Source organism: Saccostrea cucullata, unplaced genomic scaffold (assembly GCF_032062105.1).
Source record: "Saccostrea cucullata isolate Sc308-1 unplaced genomic scaffold, CSIRO_AGI_Scuc_v1 ctg5748, whole genome shotgun sequence".
Lineage (NCBI taxonomy): Eukaryota > Metazoa > Mollusca > Bivalvia > Ostreida > Ostreidae > Saccostrea > Saccostrea cuccullata.
Genome location: NW_026929258.1, coordinates 22501 through 37830, shown reverse-complemented (window position 1 = coordinate 37830; position 15330 = coordinate 22501). Strand labels below are relative to the sequence as shown.

The following is a 15330-nucleotide window of genomic DNA, read 5'->3' as shown; positions in this document are numbered from 1 at the left end:
ACACAGTTAAAAGAGTACATATTAATGATGCATAGACAATAAGCATATGTTGAAAGACAAAAGAGATATAAAAAGAGCTAAATTTCTCAGTTTTAGAATGACCTTGACCTTTGACCTTTACATGAATTTTAAGCTCAAAGCTCAATGAATCTTATGCAGTTGGTCTCATGTCTCTACACCATCTCGTTTTGAAAATTTTTAATTATTTGTAAAATTCAAAGACTTTCAGGGGCAATAACTCATTGAAGAATTTCATCGAAGACTTTCACAATGAATAGATTCCAAAATCCTCTCAATGAGTCGAAGACTTTAGTGAAGGTTTCATATTTTTACGGTTTACGGTTTCGAAGTAGTAGCGATAACAAGCTTTTCCGCACAAAGGGCGATAACTTTTAATAGCGTCAATCTTACGGAATACGAATTGAATCTTTAAAATAGTTTTAAGAGTACATATTAATGATGCTAAGACAGTTTTTATAAGTTAAGAGACAAAAAAGATATAAAAAGAGCTTAATTTCTCAATTTTGAAATGACCTTGACCTTTGACCTTTACATGAATTTTAAGCTCAAAGCTCAATGAATCTTATGCAGTTGGTCTCATGTCTCTACACTTTCTCATTTTGAAAATTTTTAATTATTTGTAAAATTCAAAGACTTTCAGGGGCAATAACTCAATGAAGAAGTCACCGAAGACTTTCGCAATGAATAGTTTCCAGAATCCTCTCAATTCGTCGAAGACTTTAGTGAATGTTTCATATTTGTAGGGTTAACGGTTTCGAAGTAGTAGTGATAACAATGTTTTCTGCACAAAGGGCGATAACTTTTAATAGGGTCAATCTTACGGAATACAAATTGAATCTTTCAAATAGTTTTAAGAGCTCATATTATTGATGCTAAGACAGTTTGTATATGTTAAGAGACAAAAAAGATATAAAAAGAGCTTAATTTCTCAATTTTGGAATGACCTTGACCTTTGACCTTTACATGAATTTTAAGCTCAAAGCTCAATGAATCTTATGCAGTTGGTCTCATGTCTCTATCACTTCTCGTTTTGAAAATTTTTAATTATTTCTAAAATTCAAAAAGTTTCAGGGGCAATAACTCATTGAAGGGGTCACCGAAGACTTTCGCAATGAATAGATTCCAGAGTCCTCTCAATTAGTCGAAGACTTTAGTGAAGGTTTCATATTTGTAGGGTTTACGGTTTCGAAGTAGTAGCGATAACAAGGTTTTCCGCAAAAAGGGCAATTACTTTTAATAGCGTCAATCTTGCGGAATACGAATTGAATCTTTAAAATAGTTTCAAGAGTACATATTATTGATGCTAAGACAGTTTGTATATGTTAAGAGACAAAAAAGATATAAAAAGAACTAAATTTCTCAGTTTTGGAATGACCTTGACCTTTGACCTTTACATGAATTTTAAGCTCAAAGGTCAATGAATCTTATGCAGTTGGTCCCATGTCTCTATCACTTCTCGTTTTGAAAATTTTTAATTATTTCTAAAATTCAAAAAGTTTCAGGGGCAATAACTCATTGAAGAGGTCACCGAATACTTTCGCAATGAATAGATTCCAGAGTCCTCTCAATTAGTCGAAGACTTTAGTGAAGGTTTCATATTTGTACGGTTTACGGTTTGGAAGGAGTAGCGATAACAAGCATTTCTAGCGAAAGGGGCAATAACTTCGAAAGGGGTCCAAGTTCAAACAAGGGCTGTCGTTTTTCAGAATAACTTTTGATATCCAGTTTCATGAACTATAAAGTTTTTCGATAAGTCTTGCGGTTTCAAAAGTCCGGGAAGAAAAATAATAATAATAATAATAAACATAAGCATTTCAAGAGGTCTTTCCACAGAAAGGTGGAAAGACCTAATAATAAACAGAAGCATTTCAAGAGGTCTTTCCACAGAAAGGTGGAAAGACCTAATAATAAACAGAACAATTTCAATAGGTCTTTCCACAGAAAGGTGGAAAGACCTAATAATAATCTTTACCAACAGAATCAGTAGAAGGTCTTCCGTTGGAAACGGAAGACCTTAAAAATGCCCCATCCTCCCCCCTCCCCCTCAAAAAAAAGAAACCCCAAGAAAACAAACATATAACGATTTTCCTGTTACCAAAACAACTGACACAGTTTATTTTTTTCTTTACATCAACTTAGAAGAATGGGTGGACTTAACACCCTATTTTGGATCTTTTTGCGACTCCTTCTCCAAGCTGTAAATGAAGTGAATCCAAAATATATTACAAGCAATGGAAAGAGCTACATATACTTGGTTATTGTGGGTGAAACATTTATACAAAATCAATGCCCTGTTGCCATGTATCAAAATTGAAGCAACGGTACATAAGTGTCGTCTTCCGGACTTTGGGATGTACCCTGAGTGGGTTTTAGGTCACATAATCAATATTTATAGAAGGCAGGGCTACCGATCCGCGTCATTGTTGATACCTCTCTCTCTATCCTCCCCTCTCTCTCTCTCCAAAAATTCGAATACGTGTTAAGCATTTTACAGCGATGTCAAAATGAAATTATTTAAAAAGTTTGGTGACACAAAATTAAAACAAAATGTAATTTGCAGCGGCAACCAAACACGCTCAAAGATATGATTTACAACGAGGTCAGGTAGAAGAATACAATGTCACGAGTACACTCGCAGGTGGACATCACGTAATATTTTGTAATACATGTAGTTAACAGGTAAATCGCAGTCATAACAACAATGGAAACGAGAAGTTTGTTTTCAACATGTTTTTTGTTAAATTAAGTATGAGAGCACATTTGTCGGCACTTCTTTTAATATAACATTATTTTGTCCAATATACAACTACAGTTTTCTTAACAGCCGACAAACATGCGCTGACTATGTATTCGGACGATGAAAAACGCGTGACCCTGATTATCTATTGATCATATTCAAGAAATCTCCAGGCACCATGCCTTCGATATTTACTAGTATTAAGTTTACCCAGAAAAGAGCGTTTCATATTCCCATCTGTACCATGAATACACGGTTGAGATTTCGGGGCTTATATGATGGGAAAAAAAATAAATATTTTATGAAACTTAAATCTACGGCAATTTTTCTGGCCAGTTAAGTCCACCCATTCGTTCATAAATTTTTAAATACAAGAAATAGTTTTGTGTTAGAAGAAACCTACCTTAAAAACTGTTTTCTACTTAAAATACCTACAAATGGAAGCCCAATTTTTTCATCATTACATGAAATATGAACAAATCGATTCATATTACATCTATTCAAATTCTTTTGATAAAGCCGCCTGTCCGGTTAAAGCATCTCCTCTTGATTCGGGAAGTCAGGAGTTAATCCTTATCTCATGGGTTCGAATCCCACTGTGGGACTCAAAGGGACGTGGACACAGTTTCAAATGAATTTTTAAAACCAATTTCAATGCTTACAAATCCTAAATAATCATCTAATGATCAGCAAAAAATTGAACATCATTTATTGATTAACATAAACAAACGAGATACAGAATTAAAGTTCTTCAGAATGTAAACAAGGTTCGTGCCTTGTTTTTGTTTACATGTAGAAAATATATTTATAATAAAATGAAATTCAGCAAATCACTAGAAACTTTATAATAGTAATTAGAATTAACTTCTTTATTGAACTTATTTGCTTTAACCGATCAAATATTAATATATAAATTTATGTAAACAAAACATGACACGAACTCTGTTTACATTACAAAGGATTGGAGCTCTAAATCTGTCTTGTATCTCAACAACTTAAGTTCAAATTTTTTATGATCATTAGAAAGACCCTAGTTAAATATTTTTTTTTAGCTAAACTGTGTCTATGCCCCTTTAAAGCGCTGCATTTCATTTCCGGAAATACGCATAACATTTCCTACATTTTTTTTATTTCATTTCCGACATTTTATGTTTTCATTTCCGACATAATTTTCTTTTCATTTCCGGAATTTACCTGTGCGGCAATTCAATGTTTTCTAAGTAAAAGAAATATATTTATAAAAGTTACGATAAACACGTTGGTTTGTTTACGGAAGTTGGGGGCGTGGCTGTATCGAAGATCGATTAGTTTAAGATTTCGCGGTTCTGTAGGTTAAAATCATGCTAGGCATGTATATTGTCGTATTGGGTTGTATTGGAAAAAGAGCACCAAAGACCCAGATTTTGACATCATTTCCTGGTTGAACAAGATGAAGCAGAGTAATAAATGGGTAGGCTTTACCTGATTGGCTGAATTGAGGTATGTAAATATCTTCATTTTAAAGTAAAAATATTAATGTTTGAAATAAATGATGGAATGTGGGAATATTACAAAAATTCTAGAAATACCAGGGGAGATTGTAGGAGTGGGGATTGATATTTTTGGCAGGGTGTCATTTACTGCCGATCTCTGTAAGTTCTAAATAACTGCAAATTTGACCTATAAACGCCGCGGAACGGTATATTTTTTTTCGTGTTTTTAATAAGTGCTTAGAACGAACTTTCAAATAATACCAGTGATTTGTTTGAACGGGAATTAGTAAATTACTTGGAAGGCAAAAGGTTTGTATAGAGTTCTATGGGAAATTAATTGGTACTCTTTTCCCTATAGAGACCCCATTTTTTAATAAGTAAAGTGAAGTGAAAGTCATGAAAAGTTATTTTTAGCAATTTATTTGAATATTGAAGACATTTTGAGAGAAAAATTAGCAAAAATTTGAATTATTTATCTGTGGAATTAGGGTTAGAGGTGATTTTGGGTCTTTTGTAGAGATTGGGGGGGGGGGGGTTTACAGAGAAAACAATGTGTAGTTGACTTGGCCATAGGAGAAAGGTAAGTTAAGAAAATGTATCAGATTGATCTTATAATAAATGTTTGTATGTATTCATAAATTTATGTATGTATTTTACATTTACATGTAATTGTGTATTTATATGATTTGCTATATATGTGTACTTTTGGAAGTGTAGGAGGGTGGCCTGGTGTTAGTTTTTGTTTAGTTTCTTATAGATCTGCACGTTTGGTATCTTTTCGAATAATTTATTCGGCCCTTAAAAGTGCGTTTCGTGGTGTTAATGTGAAAGGAGGTCATTTTCTGTCTTGACGTATCATGTCGGTAGTGTATGTGATCCTCTGGATTGCCTCCCTTTGACTGCGGGGGGATCAGTTTGTAGTTTGGTTGTTTCTATATTGTAGCTACACAAAGGTATGTGTTTTCCCTCTTTTTGCTCTTTGTAGTTCCATCAGGGTGACTCTCTGCAACTCATTTTCTACTGCTTTCCAGTTTTTGTACTTAGAGTTACTTCCCTTAGACTAGCTAACCAAATATGTAGAATTTCAACATGATATAATCTTAATTATTGTGACCTTAGGCTTCTGATTTTGTTTTCTTGAATTATTGGAATGGCATTACTGCATGTATCACATTTGACTTTTCTAATTTTTACATGTAATTACAAGTAAAATTGTAAAACATGTATTCCACCCTTGACGAATCCAACTTTTAATCATTCGGCCATGTAGAAGATATGTAATTTGGTAATTTTTCAGAAAACTTGAAAAATATTGCTGTTTTCTTTATGATTTATGCTTAATTTGACTAACTTTATTGCTTTATTTTCATTTAAAGACTATAGAGGACTTTCATATTTCAGCTTCCTGGACCCGGGAGAGCTTGGTATCTGATCGGCGGGGGGCATTTTCTCTATATAAGAAGAAGATGGAGACTCGCTACCCACCCGATATATTTTGTCGGACAGATTTCTGTACATTGCAGGTAAATTTTTCATTTATCAACTTTTCAGCCTCTTATTGTGGTGTACATTTTGGGGTTTTAAGTCAATTATTGCATTTCTTAATTTTTTACAAAATAATCTGAATTACTCTTTTTAAAGCATGAAATTCAATAATGTAGATTATGGTTGTACTGTATAAGACTATCAGACACTGCACTTTGATTTGTTATCAAAAGTATTAATTTTCTCTTGTCTGAATTAATTGTAAACAAATATAATAGGGGGCACCTGCTATTTCTCTAAGTGTCTTTCACTGGGGGGTGGGGAAACTTTTTTGTATATACTTAAGCAACAGGATGGGTTAGATAAGAATCATTTAGTATATCAGAGTCTCAAACAATTTACTTTTCATAAGCATAAGAAAATTTCTATATCAGTCTTTTTAAAACCTTTTAATTTTGCTTAATTAAGTATGATTTATCAAATTTTGGACCTTTTTTCTTTATTCTGGGTAGATTCCACCCCTATGAAAAAATTGACACAATTATGACTTTATATCATTTTATTAACATCAAAAAACAAAATCATGTTATTTTATAAATATTTTATTCATTACAGTGACAACTGTATCCAGATTTCATCACAGGAATGAAAGTTTTTCACTCTTTGGAAAAGCACCTGCAGCAGGGAGGGGACATTCATTAAGATGGCCACAGATTCTAAGACACTGAAGTGACAGGCCTCAAATTTCATACATGTATATTGGTAAGTATAAGGTCTTTGAAAATTACGAAATTGACTAATTCTGGGATAGGTAAATATGTAAGTATAGGAAAAAGTGCACCAAAGACCCAGATTTTGACATCATTTCCTGGTTGAACAAGATGAAGCAGAGTAATAAATGGGTAGGCTTTACCTGATTGGCTGAATTGAGGTATGTAAATATCTTCATTTTAAAGTAAAAATATTAATGTTTGAAATAAATGATGGAATGTGGGAATATTACAAAAATTCTAGAAATACCAGGGGAGATTGTAGGAGTGGGGATTGATATTTTTGGCAGGGTGTCATTTACTGCCGATCTCTGTAAGTTCTAAATAACTGCAAATTTGACCTATAAACGCCGCGGAACGGTATATTTTTTTTCGTGTTTTTAATAAGAACTTTTAAATAATACCAGTGATTTGTTTGAAAGGGAATTAGTAAATTACTTGGAAGGCAAAAGGTTTGTATAGAGTTCTATGGGAAATTAATTGGTACTCTTTTCCCTATATTAAGGGGCCTCTAAGTCATTCGAAGTTTCGCTGCTTTAAGTGCAACAGCTACCAGTACTAATGTCGAAGCAAAACGATTTTTTGGCTGAGTATCGGCAATTTTCAGATGAAGATTCCTTGCTGAATGACATTCCTTCTTCTGTCCATAAGGATTCTACGCAGAATTTGGACACCCCTGTCGTTATTCCGCAGACAGAGAAACCCTCGTCAGACCTGGCCGACACGTTTAATCTATTCAAGACTTATTTCGACTCAAAGCTGAACACTCTGAAGGATGAACTTTCTGTGGGTAACGATTTTGACGATTTGGCTAAGAAACTCAAGAAAGACGTTTCTGTGTCTTTTAAACACGAAGGAAACAAAATTCAATTTGAATTTAATTCTGAAATTCTGAACGATTTATCTAAAGTACAGAAAAAGTTGTCAGTTAAAGATTCTGCTTCTTCTGCCATTATTTCTTCTGTTATTAACAAGAGAAACAAGCTCATTCGTATAGCAGATAAATCACCAGCGGGTTGGACCACTGTAAGAGAATACGAGAGTGACGACCTCGCCTCTAATTCGGACGACGAAAAACGTATGCGACAGGCAGAGAATAGGGCGCTCCTGGTACTCAGAGAGAAACGAAGATTCAAGCCTTATCAAGTAGATTATTTTGAAAAATTACCTGTTTATGGCAAAGGTGTTAAAGGAAACTTAGCTAAACATGTTGAATACTGGAAAAGTATTGTTGCTAGCGATTTTGTTATTGATACCATTAATAACGGTTATGTAGTTCCTTTTCAGACGGCACCATCTCCAATGAAGTTCAAGAATAATAAGTCAGCTCTTGAAAATGTTGAATTTGTAAATAGTTCGATTTCAGATCTGTTAGAATCCGGCTGCATTGAGAAAGTTTCTTTCCAGCCTTTTGTTGTTAGCCCACTTAGTGTTGCAGTTAACAAAGGTTCGGGAAAAAGAGGCTAATTTTAGATTTGAGCGAATTGAATAAATTTGTAGATAAAAAGAAAGTAAAGTTTGAAGATTGGAATGTCGCTTTGAATTTTTTCCAAAAAGAATGTTTTCTTTTTAAATTCGATTTAAAATCAGGATACCATCATATTGATTTATGTAGAAAACAGCTGACATATTTTTCGTTTTGTTGGAATGACCAGTTTTATTGCTTCAATGTTTTAGCGTTCGGTTTGACTTTGAACAGCACCTTATATTTTTACGAAGTGCCTTAGACCATTGGTGAAACACTGGAGGAACCATGGTATTGACATTGTTCTTTATCTTGATGACGGGTTCGGTTTTGGTAACAATTACGAAAATTGTTTGAAAGCTTCGAATTTTGTTCGTAATTCTCTTGTTCAAGCACGTCTATTAATCAATGTTGAAAAGTCAATATTTCAGCCCAAACAGACTATGGAGTGGCTTGGCTTGATATGGGATTCCAAGACAGCATCTTTAAGTATACCGGAAAGAAGAATAGCGGACGCTTAAGATTCTTTGAAATTTATAATGAATACTTTTCCTTTGATTACAGCCAGAGAACTAGCCAGGTTTGCAGGTCAGATTATTTCGATGTCACTTGTTTACGGAAATGTTTGTAGTTTGATGACAAGACATATTTATTTAGCAGTGGAGAGCAGAGCTCATTGGGACAAATTTATAAATTTTGAATTTCCAGACATCGTCAGAACAGAACTGAAATTTTGGTCACAAAATTTGTTTAAGCTAAATCTTAGGCGTTTAATTCAAGAATCTTTGCCTTTTACTATAGCGTTTTCAGATGCTAGCAATGTTGCTGCTGGTGCTTACACTGTTGAAATGAACGAAAATGTTTTCCATCATGTTTGGTCAGAAGCTGAATCTTTGATGAGTTCAACTTGGAGAGAGCTTAGAGCAATTCAATTAAGAAATAAATAACAAGTTTATAAACTTCAATGGGAATTGAAGTGGGTCGGTCACGTGATCAAATCCTGTGAAGGCCGAAGGCCTTCTCAGAAGATTTGATCACGTACCGACCCACTTCAATTCCCATTGAAGTTTATAAACTTGTTAATTATTACTTATATATACATTTGAGACAGACAATTGAATATTTTCGATTTTAAATTATTGCACTAACCGTCCGTCGTAGATTTTGAAAGATGACGTAAGGTGTAAATCGGCTTGTATGGCGGTTACGCTTCGAATTCATTAGGCTAAGGAATCTATTTTGAAGGGAATATTTTGTGAAAGGCTACTTGTGATCAGTGATAGTGAACAGATTGTTGTCTGGGAATATTTTTATTCGTGAAAAGTGATAATCGATGCTGAAAAGACACAGAAAACACGTCCGAAGTTTGATGATAAAAAGTTGGAGGAATTTCGGTCGCCGGAAAGGGATTGGTGGATCCGATGGATTGAGACACTAGTCCGAGCCAGTTAATTTGCAATTTGATCAAAAACATTCTACGATTTCAGTAACTAAAGGCATACTTATCGTAAAACACTGATAAACACGGAGACACTGGCGACAGCTTTACACTGAACTACGAAAACGCCGAGGTGTTTGACAGATGTTCATGGCATGGTTGCAATGATATTTTTCAACAGATTTACACATTTATCGTGAGTAGAATTTAAAGATAAAATAAGAGTTTATGTTGAAAATTTAACCAAAGGTCTACCCAAAAAATAAGGATGAATGTTAGAGACTGTGCAATTAACAAAAGTGAAGAAAAATGTAAACAAACGCTAGCCTAGTTTGTCTATTACACAGGTTTATTCGATAGACAAAAACTGTGTGAAATACTTGTTTACATTGTAAATAAAATAATTATCATTTTACTTGGTTACTTTGTTCATTTTTATACATGAAAAGCAAGTAGAGCAGGTTATTTCATAATTTATGTATCGGTAGATATTATTGCGCCGTGATTAGGTCACGTATTGACCTCTGACCTCTGACAAACTTCATACAGAATTGAAGATATTTTCTCTCTGTATGTTTATATAATGGAGAGATACCACAAATGTATATATTTAGCTTTATTTTCTTTTTCCAGTTCACTCCAAGGCAAATCTGTGCGGTGGCACACAGACAACCAAAACTGCGTAAGAATTGTCCAGAGAGGCAGTACAAAAATTCATTTACATGATCTAGCATTTAGTACATTTTCTATTTGTGCAGAATCTGGTATTTCTTTGAATTTAGTTTGGATTCCAAGAGAGCTGAATACAAAAGCCGATTACATTTCTTATGTTATTGATTTTGATGATTGGCAAACTAACACAGAGTTTTTTTAATTAATTGATAGTATGTGGGGTCCACATACGGTGGACAGATTTGCTAATGCCCAAAATACCAAATTACAGAGATTCAATTCTTTATTTTAGTGTCCTACTACAGAGGCTGTAGACGTTTTTTCGAAAAACTGGAAATTCGAAAATAATTGGCCAGTTCCACCCATCTATTTGGTTTCTCGAGCAATTAAGCATTTACAATTATGTAGAGCTAGTGGTACGTTAATCGTTCCAAAATGGCCATCATCTCCTTTTTGGACTATGTTGTTTGGTCAAAATATGACATTCAAGAATTTTGTGATTGATGTTCTAGAATTTGAGCCACATCAAAATGTGTTTTGTCATGGTATGAATAATAAAAGCCTTTATGGCTCAAGTTATTTCAATTCTAGAGTACTGGCTGTGAGGATTTGCTGTGAAACAGTTTAGACATGGCCCCTTTTCAAGATTGTCTTAAAGAAGCTGCCAAGGTCTAAGAGTATTAATTCGTGTTAGAGATGGCCCTTTCAAGAAATGTCTTGATGAAGATGGCAAGGTCTAAAAGTGATAATTGTGACTGAAATTTTTGTACAGATCGATTTTTTGATGTAGACACGGCCCTTTCAAGAGTTTGTCTTGATGAAGCTGGCAAGGTCATGGTTATTTGTATATAAATTTTGTTGATACAAGTATCGCATTATATGCACAGTAATGAACATATTAAAAAAAAAAAGAAAAGCGGTTATTATTTTTAGTTTGTTGGACAAGGCCATGTTTAATTTGGCGAGGTCCTGCTGATTAAGTTATCATGCTTTATATACAGCATTATGAGAATACTCGTAGGTTTAATGTTACTGGTTTTGTAGGACAAGGCCTTGTTTGGCGAGGTCCTGATATTCTAATAATTGGTATTTTAGTATTATTTTTCTTTTTTAATTCATCATTTTTGCAGATATCTTTAAATCGGGCAAATGGGAATCTTCCTGGAAATGTGTGAATCCACAGTTAAAGAAACTAGCTGACAAACTCCCTTCTGTGTGTGAAAAATCAAAGGCGGATAATGCTAAAAAACAATATTCAGCTGCATTCAACAGATTCTGTAAGTGGTGTTCTAGTTATCCTCCACTTCCTGCTTCAGATTATAATATTTCATTGTACTTGGTCAAACTTAGTGAAACTTGTAATTCAGTGAATACAATCGATGAAGCGTTTTATGCTATTAGCTGGGCACATAAACTATCTGGGTACCCTAATCCGTGTTCCTCGGATCTCGCAATTCTCACCAGGGAAGGATGTCACAGATCAATTGGTCACTGATCTAACAACAAAAAAGAACCTATTACACCTGAAATTCTTAAAAGCATATGTGTATTGCATGGGAAGGAAACGTGTAACTTATTAGACCTTAGAATCGCATGTATGTGTATTTTAAGTTTCACAGGTTTTTTGAGGTTTTCAGAATAAGTTAATATTAGAATGTGTGACATTATACATATATCACATGGCTTCGAGGGTGACATACCAGAATATTTGCCCCGAGGTGACAGGAAAGCCCTGGAGTGTTATGTCACGAAGGCATAGGGTGATATAACACTCCAGGGCTTTCCTGTCAACGAGGGGCAAATATTCTGGTATAGTCGCCCGAGAAGCTATGTGGTATATGTTATATGACATTTTTAAAACTAAAAAAAAAATTAAATCATTTAAAATCGTTGAAATTTTCACAAATAATCCAGAAATGCTTTTTTGACGTTAAGAATAACGCTCCATTGTTTACATTTGCTTAGCAACCGACGTCATAACATCTCGAACCCGAGCTAAAATGCTTAACGTAACAACACGTGAACGTGATCGAAAGGATGACATAACTGTTTCCGGCGAGGGTTGACATAACTGTTTCCGGCCGGACATAACTGTTTCCGGTGTGACTCGGCATTTTTCAGGGTTTATAGCGAAACTTATTACATTTGTGATATAATAGGAAAACTTATTCAAAAATGTTATATAAGCCTTTATGATGATCATATGACAATTTTTATACAAAAAAGTAAGACTGATCGTTATATGAAAGGAAGTACCGTGTACATATCAGGTACTGGTCGTGTTACATGTCCTATTATTATCACGAAAAGATATTTAGAGAAAGCCAAGAGTTCACCTGGTTCAAATGAGTTTATTTTTCGTTCTATAAATTTTTGTAAAAAAATCAGGTATGTGTTCCTTAATAGGACATAAAAGTTTGTCATATACCCGAGCCAGGAATTTTTTTTGTCTGGGCTTGAATTTATTGGGTTAGATAAGAGCAAATTTGGTTTGCATAGCCTTCGTGCAGGCGGTGCCACTGCAACCGCTAATTCTGGAATTTGTGACAGACTTTTCAAAAAGCATGGCAGATGGCGATCAGATTCAGCTAAAGATGGTTATGTGAAAGAAAATTTACAGCAGAAATTATTTGTTACAAAAAGTCTCGGTATTTAGGGGGAGGGGTGTTTTTTGTTAGAATTACAACTTTTAATCTTTTCTTTATCGTCGAAGCTAGTCTGTTGCACTCGCGCATGCGAGCTCATCCTATATATTGGTGTTTGAGTTTTTATTTATAAATAATTTATGTTCGTTTGAACTGGGGAATTTAGAACATAAATATATTTATAAAAGTTACGGTAAACACGTTGGTTTGTTAACGGAATTTGCAAGGGGGCGTGGCTGTATCGAAGATCGATTGGTTTAAGATTTCGCGGTTCTGTAGGTTAAAATCATGCTAGGCATGTATATTGTCGTATTGGGTTGTATTAAGGGGCTTTTAAGTCATTCAAAGTTTCGCTGCTTTAAGTGCAACAGACTCCCCCCTCCCCCACCCCTCCCCAAGTATATTATTTTGAATGGTTTTTCTTTTCATGAATGTGTTCATTAAATTATCGTTTCTCTTTTGTAGAACGGGATGATTACTTGTATGTGACGAAGATTTATTTATGTTATCATGATTGTAAAATTAAAAAGCTGTTGCACTCGCGCATGCGAGCTCATCCTATATATTGGTGTTTGAGTTTTTATTTATGAATAATTTATGTTCGTTTGAACTGGTGAATGTAGAACATAAAACGGGATTTAAAAAGTATTTACATGTATACCAAAATATTAATTAAAAAAAATGAAAAAAAAAACATCTATACATAAATACATGCAAGTAGCACTAATTATAAGTCTAGGTAAAAGTGTTCAATGAGCATAAAACTTTTTCACTACATTCAATGTCCACTAAATTAAATGTCAGTGACAGCCCCATACAAGTTTATGTCCAAGTCACTGATATATTTACAAAAATTTGGATTTCAAAGACTCATTTATGATTTAATCCTTTAAATTTTTCATTATTAAAGTTATCAAATCTGTTAATATAGGTACTACATATGTATTTGAAAAATATCGGAAATGAAAACAAAAAAATGTCGGAAATGAAAACTAAAAAATGTCAGAAATGAAAAGTTGATAATTACCAAAAATTCCGGAAATGAAATGCAGTCCTTTACAGACTGGTCATACAGATGAGATTAGTCCTTTAGATGAGACCGTATTTAAACCGATGTCCCCTGTTATAGTAGGCGCTAGAACGAAAAACATCCCTCACTGCTCAATATGCCTACATATACATTTATAGACATACATAAATAAATGCAATTACTAAATATGTCAAAATTTGTCTAGTTTATAATTAATTAATATATGATGACCTGTGATTTAAGAATAATTGATGGATATGTACGGACAGCTACAGTATACTGGCATTGTTATCCCCGTTAGTCCCCAAAAAAGTAGAAAAAATATTCAGTATATTGATTTGATTGTTGATTCACATACAGATGGATCAACAAAGTGACCCTGTCCTTATTCGCCGTCGTTAAAGTGAGCATGTCAGCATTTTAAGCCCCAGGATTCTAAGTAGAGGGCCAAACAGGCATGTAATTATATGCGTGTAAATTTGTACCATCGTAAAACATTCTGTCAATTAATTGGAGCATGTTGGATAAAAAGTACACAATACATAAGTAACATAAACTCATAACAAGCAACAAAGTAGGATCACAGATATGTATACTAATAAGAATATAAAATACGTGTATATTCAAACAAACAAGTAATATTTTGTAATACTTTGATCTCAAGGGATATTAAGTTTACAATTCGAAAGCAAAATGAAATACACATATCAACACAAGCAACAAAGGTCGATCGCTAATCTGTGATTTAAAAATATGCAATCGTGAATGGACATATTCCCTTCTTGTCCGACACTTCCATACAAATTTGAACTTTTGCAGCTACTCTAAAATAGGTACAAGCAGTATAGGATTCACATTCACTTAAAATGAACTCTCCAGCACTCTCCATTCTTATAAGATTAAGTAATACTTGCAATTCTTTAATATTCTACACAATAACCTACAAGCTCCTAATCTGTAGCTCCTTTATTACGGTTGATTACTGTTTCTACTTCTTGGACATTTCATTTGATTGTCTCTAAACCTGTTTGGATTTTAACAATTCTATAACATTATACTTTCATGTAAATTAATTGATTTTGATTAAATGCTATATACATTTGTTAAAAGCACTATTATCCGATTAACGAAGAAGCCGTTATCACCAGCGAAGCAACGGTAACATTCTTTGACTACGGGTGACATTCCATAAAAATAGCGACTGCCCAGAATTCATATGCACAAATCGATCTGTCATTGAATTTTGTCTGAGAGTTCGACGCCAATCTCATGTTTCGTTAAAAAAAGTGAAATAGTTTTGTTCTTTAATTTGGTAATCCTTCTTTCCATATTTTCTCAGTATATTTACATTGCTTCCTTTCAATTTCTTTACTTTCTAGTAATAGCTGGATAAAAAGCACATAAAATGTTTAAGCTTTTCACATATGTTCACTATGTTGAGCACTATGTTCTCTGATTATTGTAATCCTGTAATGGTACGTCAGTCCTAATCCATCATTATCAAACAGTTCCAGATCCAGAATAAATTTAAACATAAATTTTATAAATGGGAGCCATCCCTCTCGTCATTTAAAGTCAGAAGGGAATCAAATCCT

General features: G+C 33.9%; 1 protein-coding gene and 1 long non-coding RNA gene across 2 annotated transcripts; both read left to right on the top strand.

Annotated features, from left to right (window-relative positions):
- Window positions 1-4136: 4136 nt before the first annotated feature.
- LOC134280239 (uncharacterized) lies at window positions 4137-6475 on the top strand. Its single transcript, XR_009994870.1, has 3 exons — window positions 4137-4237; window positions 5632-5753; window positions 6331-6475. It is a non-coding gene; the product is annotated as an uncharacterized LOC134280239 (long non-coding RNA).
- Window positions 6476-7036: 561 nt separating this feature from the next.
- LOC134280240 (uncharacterized) lies at window positions 7037-7952 on the top strand. The gene has a single exon (XM_062762650.1). The coding sequence runs from the start codon at window positions 7047-7049 to the stop codon at window positions 7950-7952; it is 906 nt and encodes a 301-aa protein (XP_062618634.1). The 5' UTR covers window positions 7037-7046.
- The last annotated feature ends 7378 nt before the right edge of the window (window positions 7953-15330 follow it).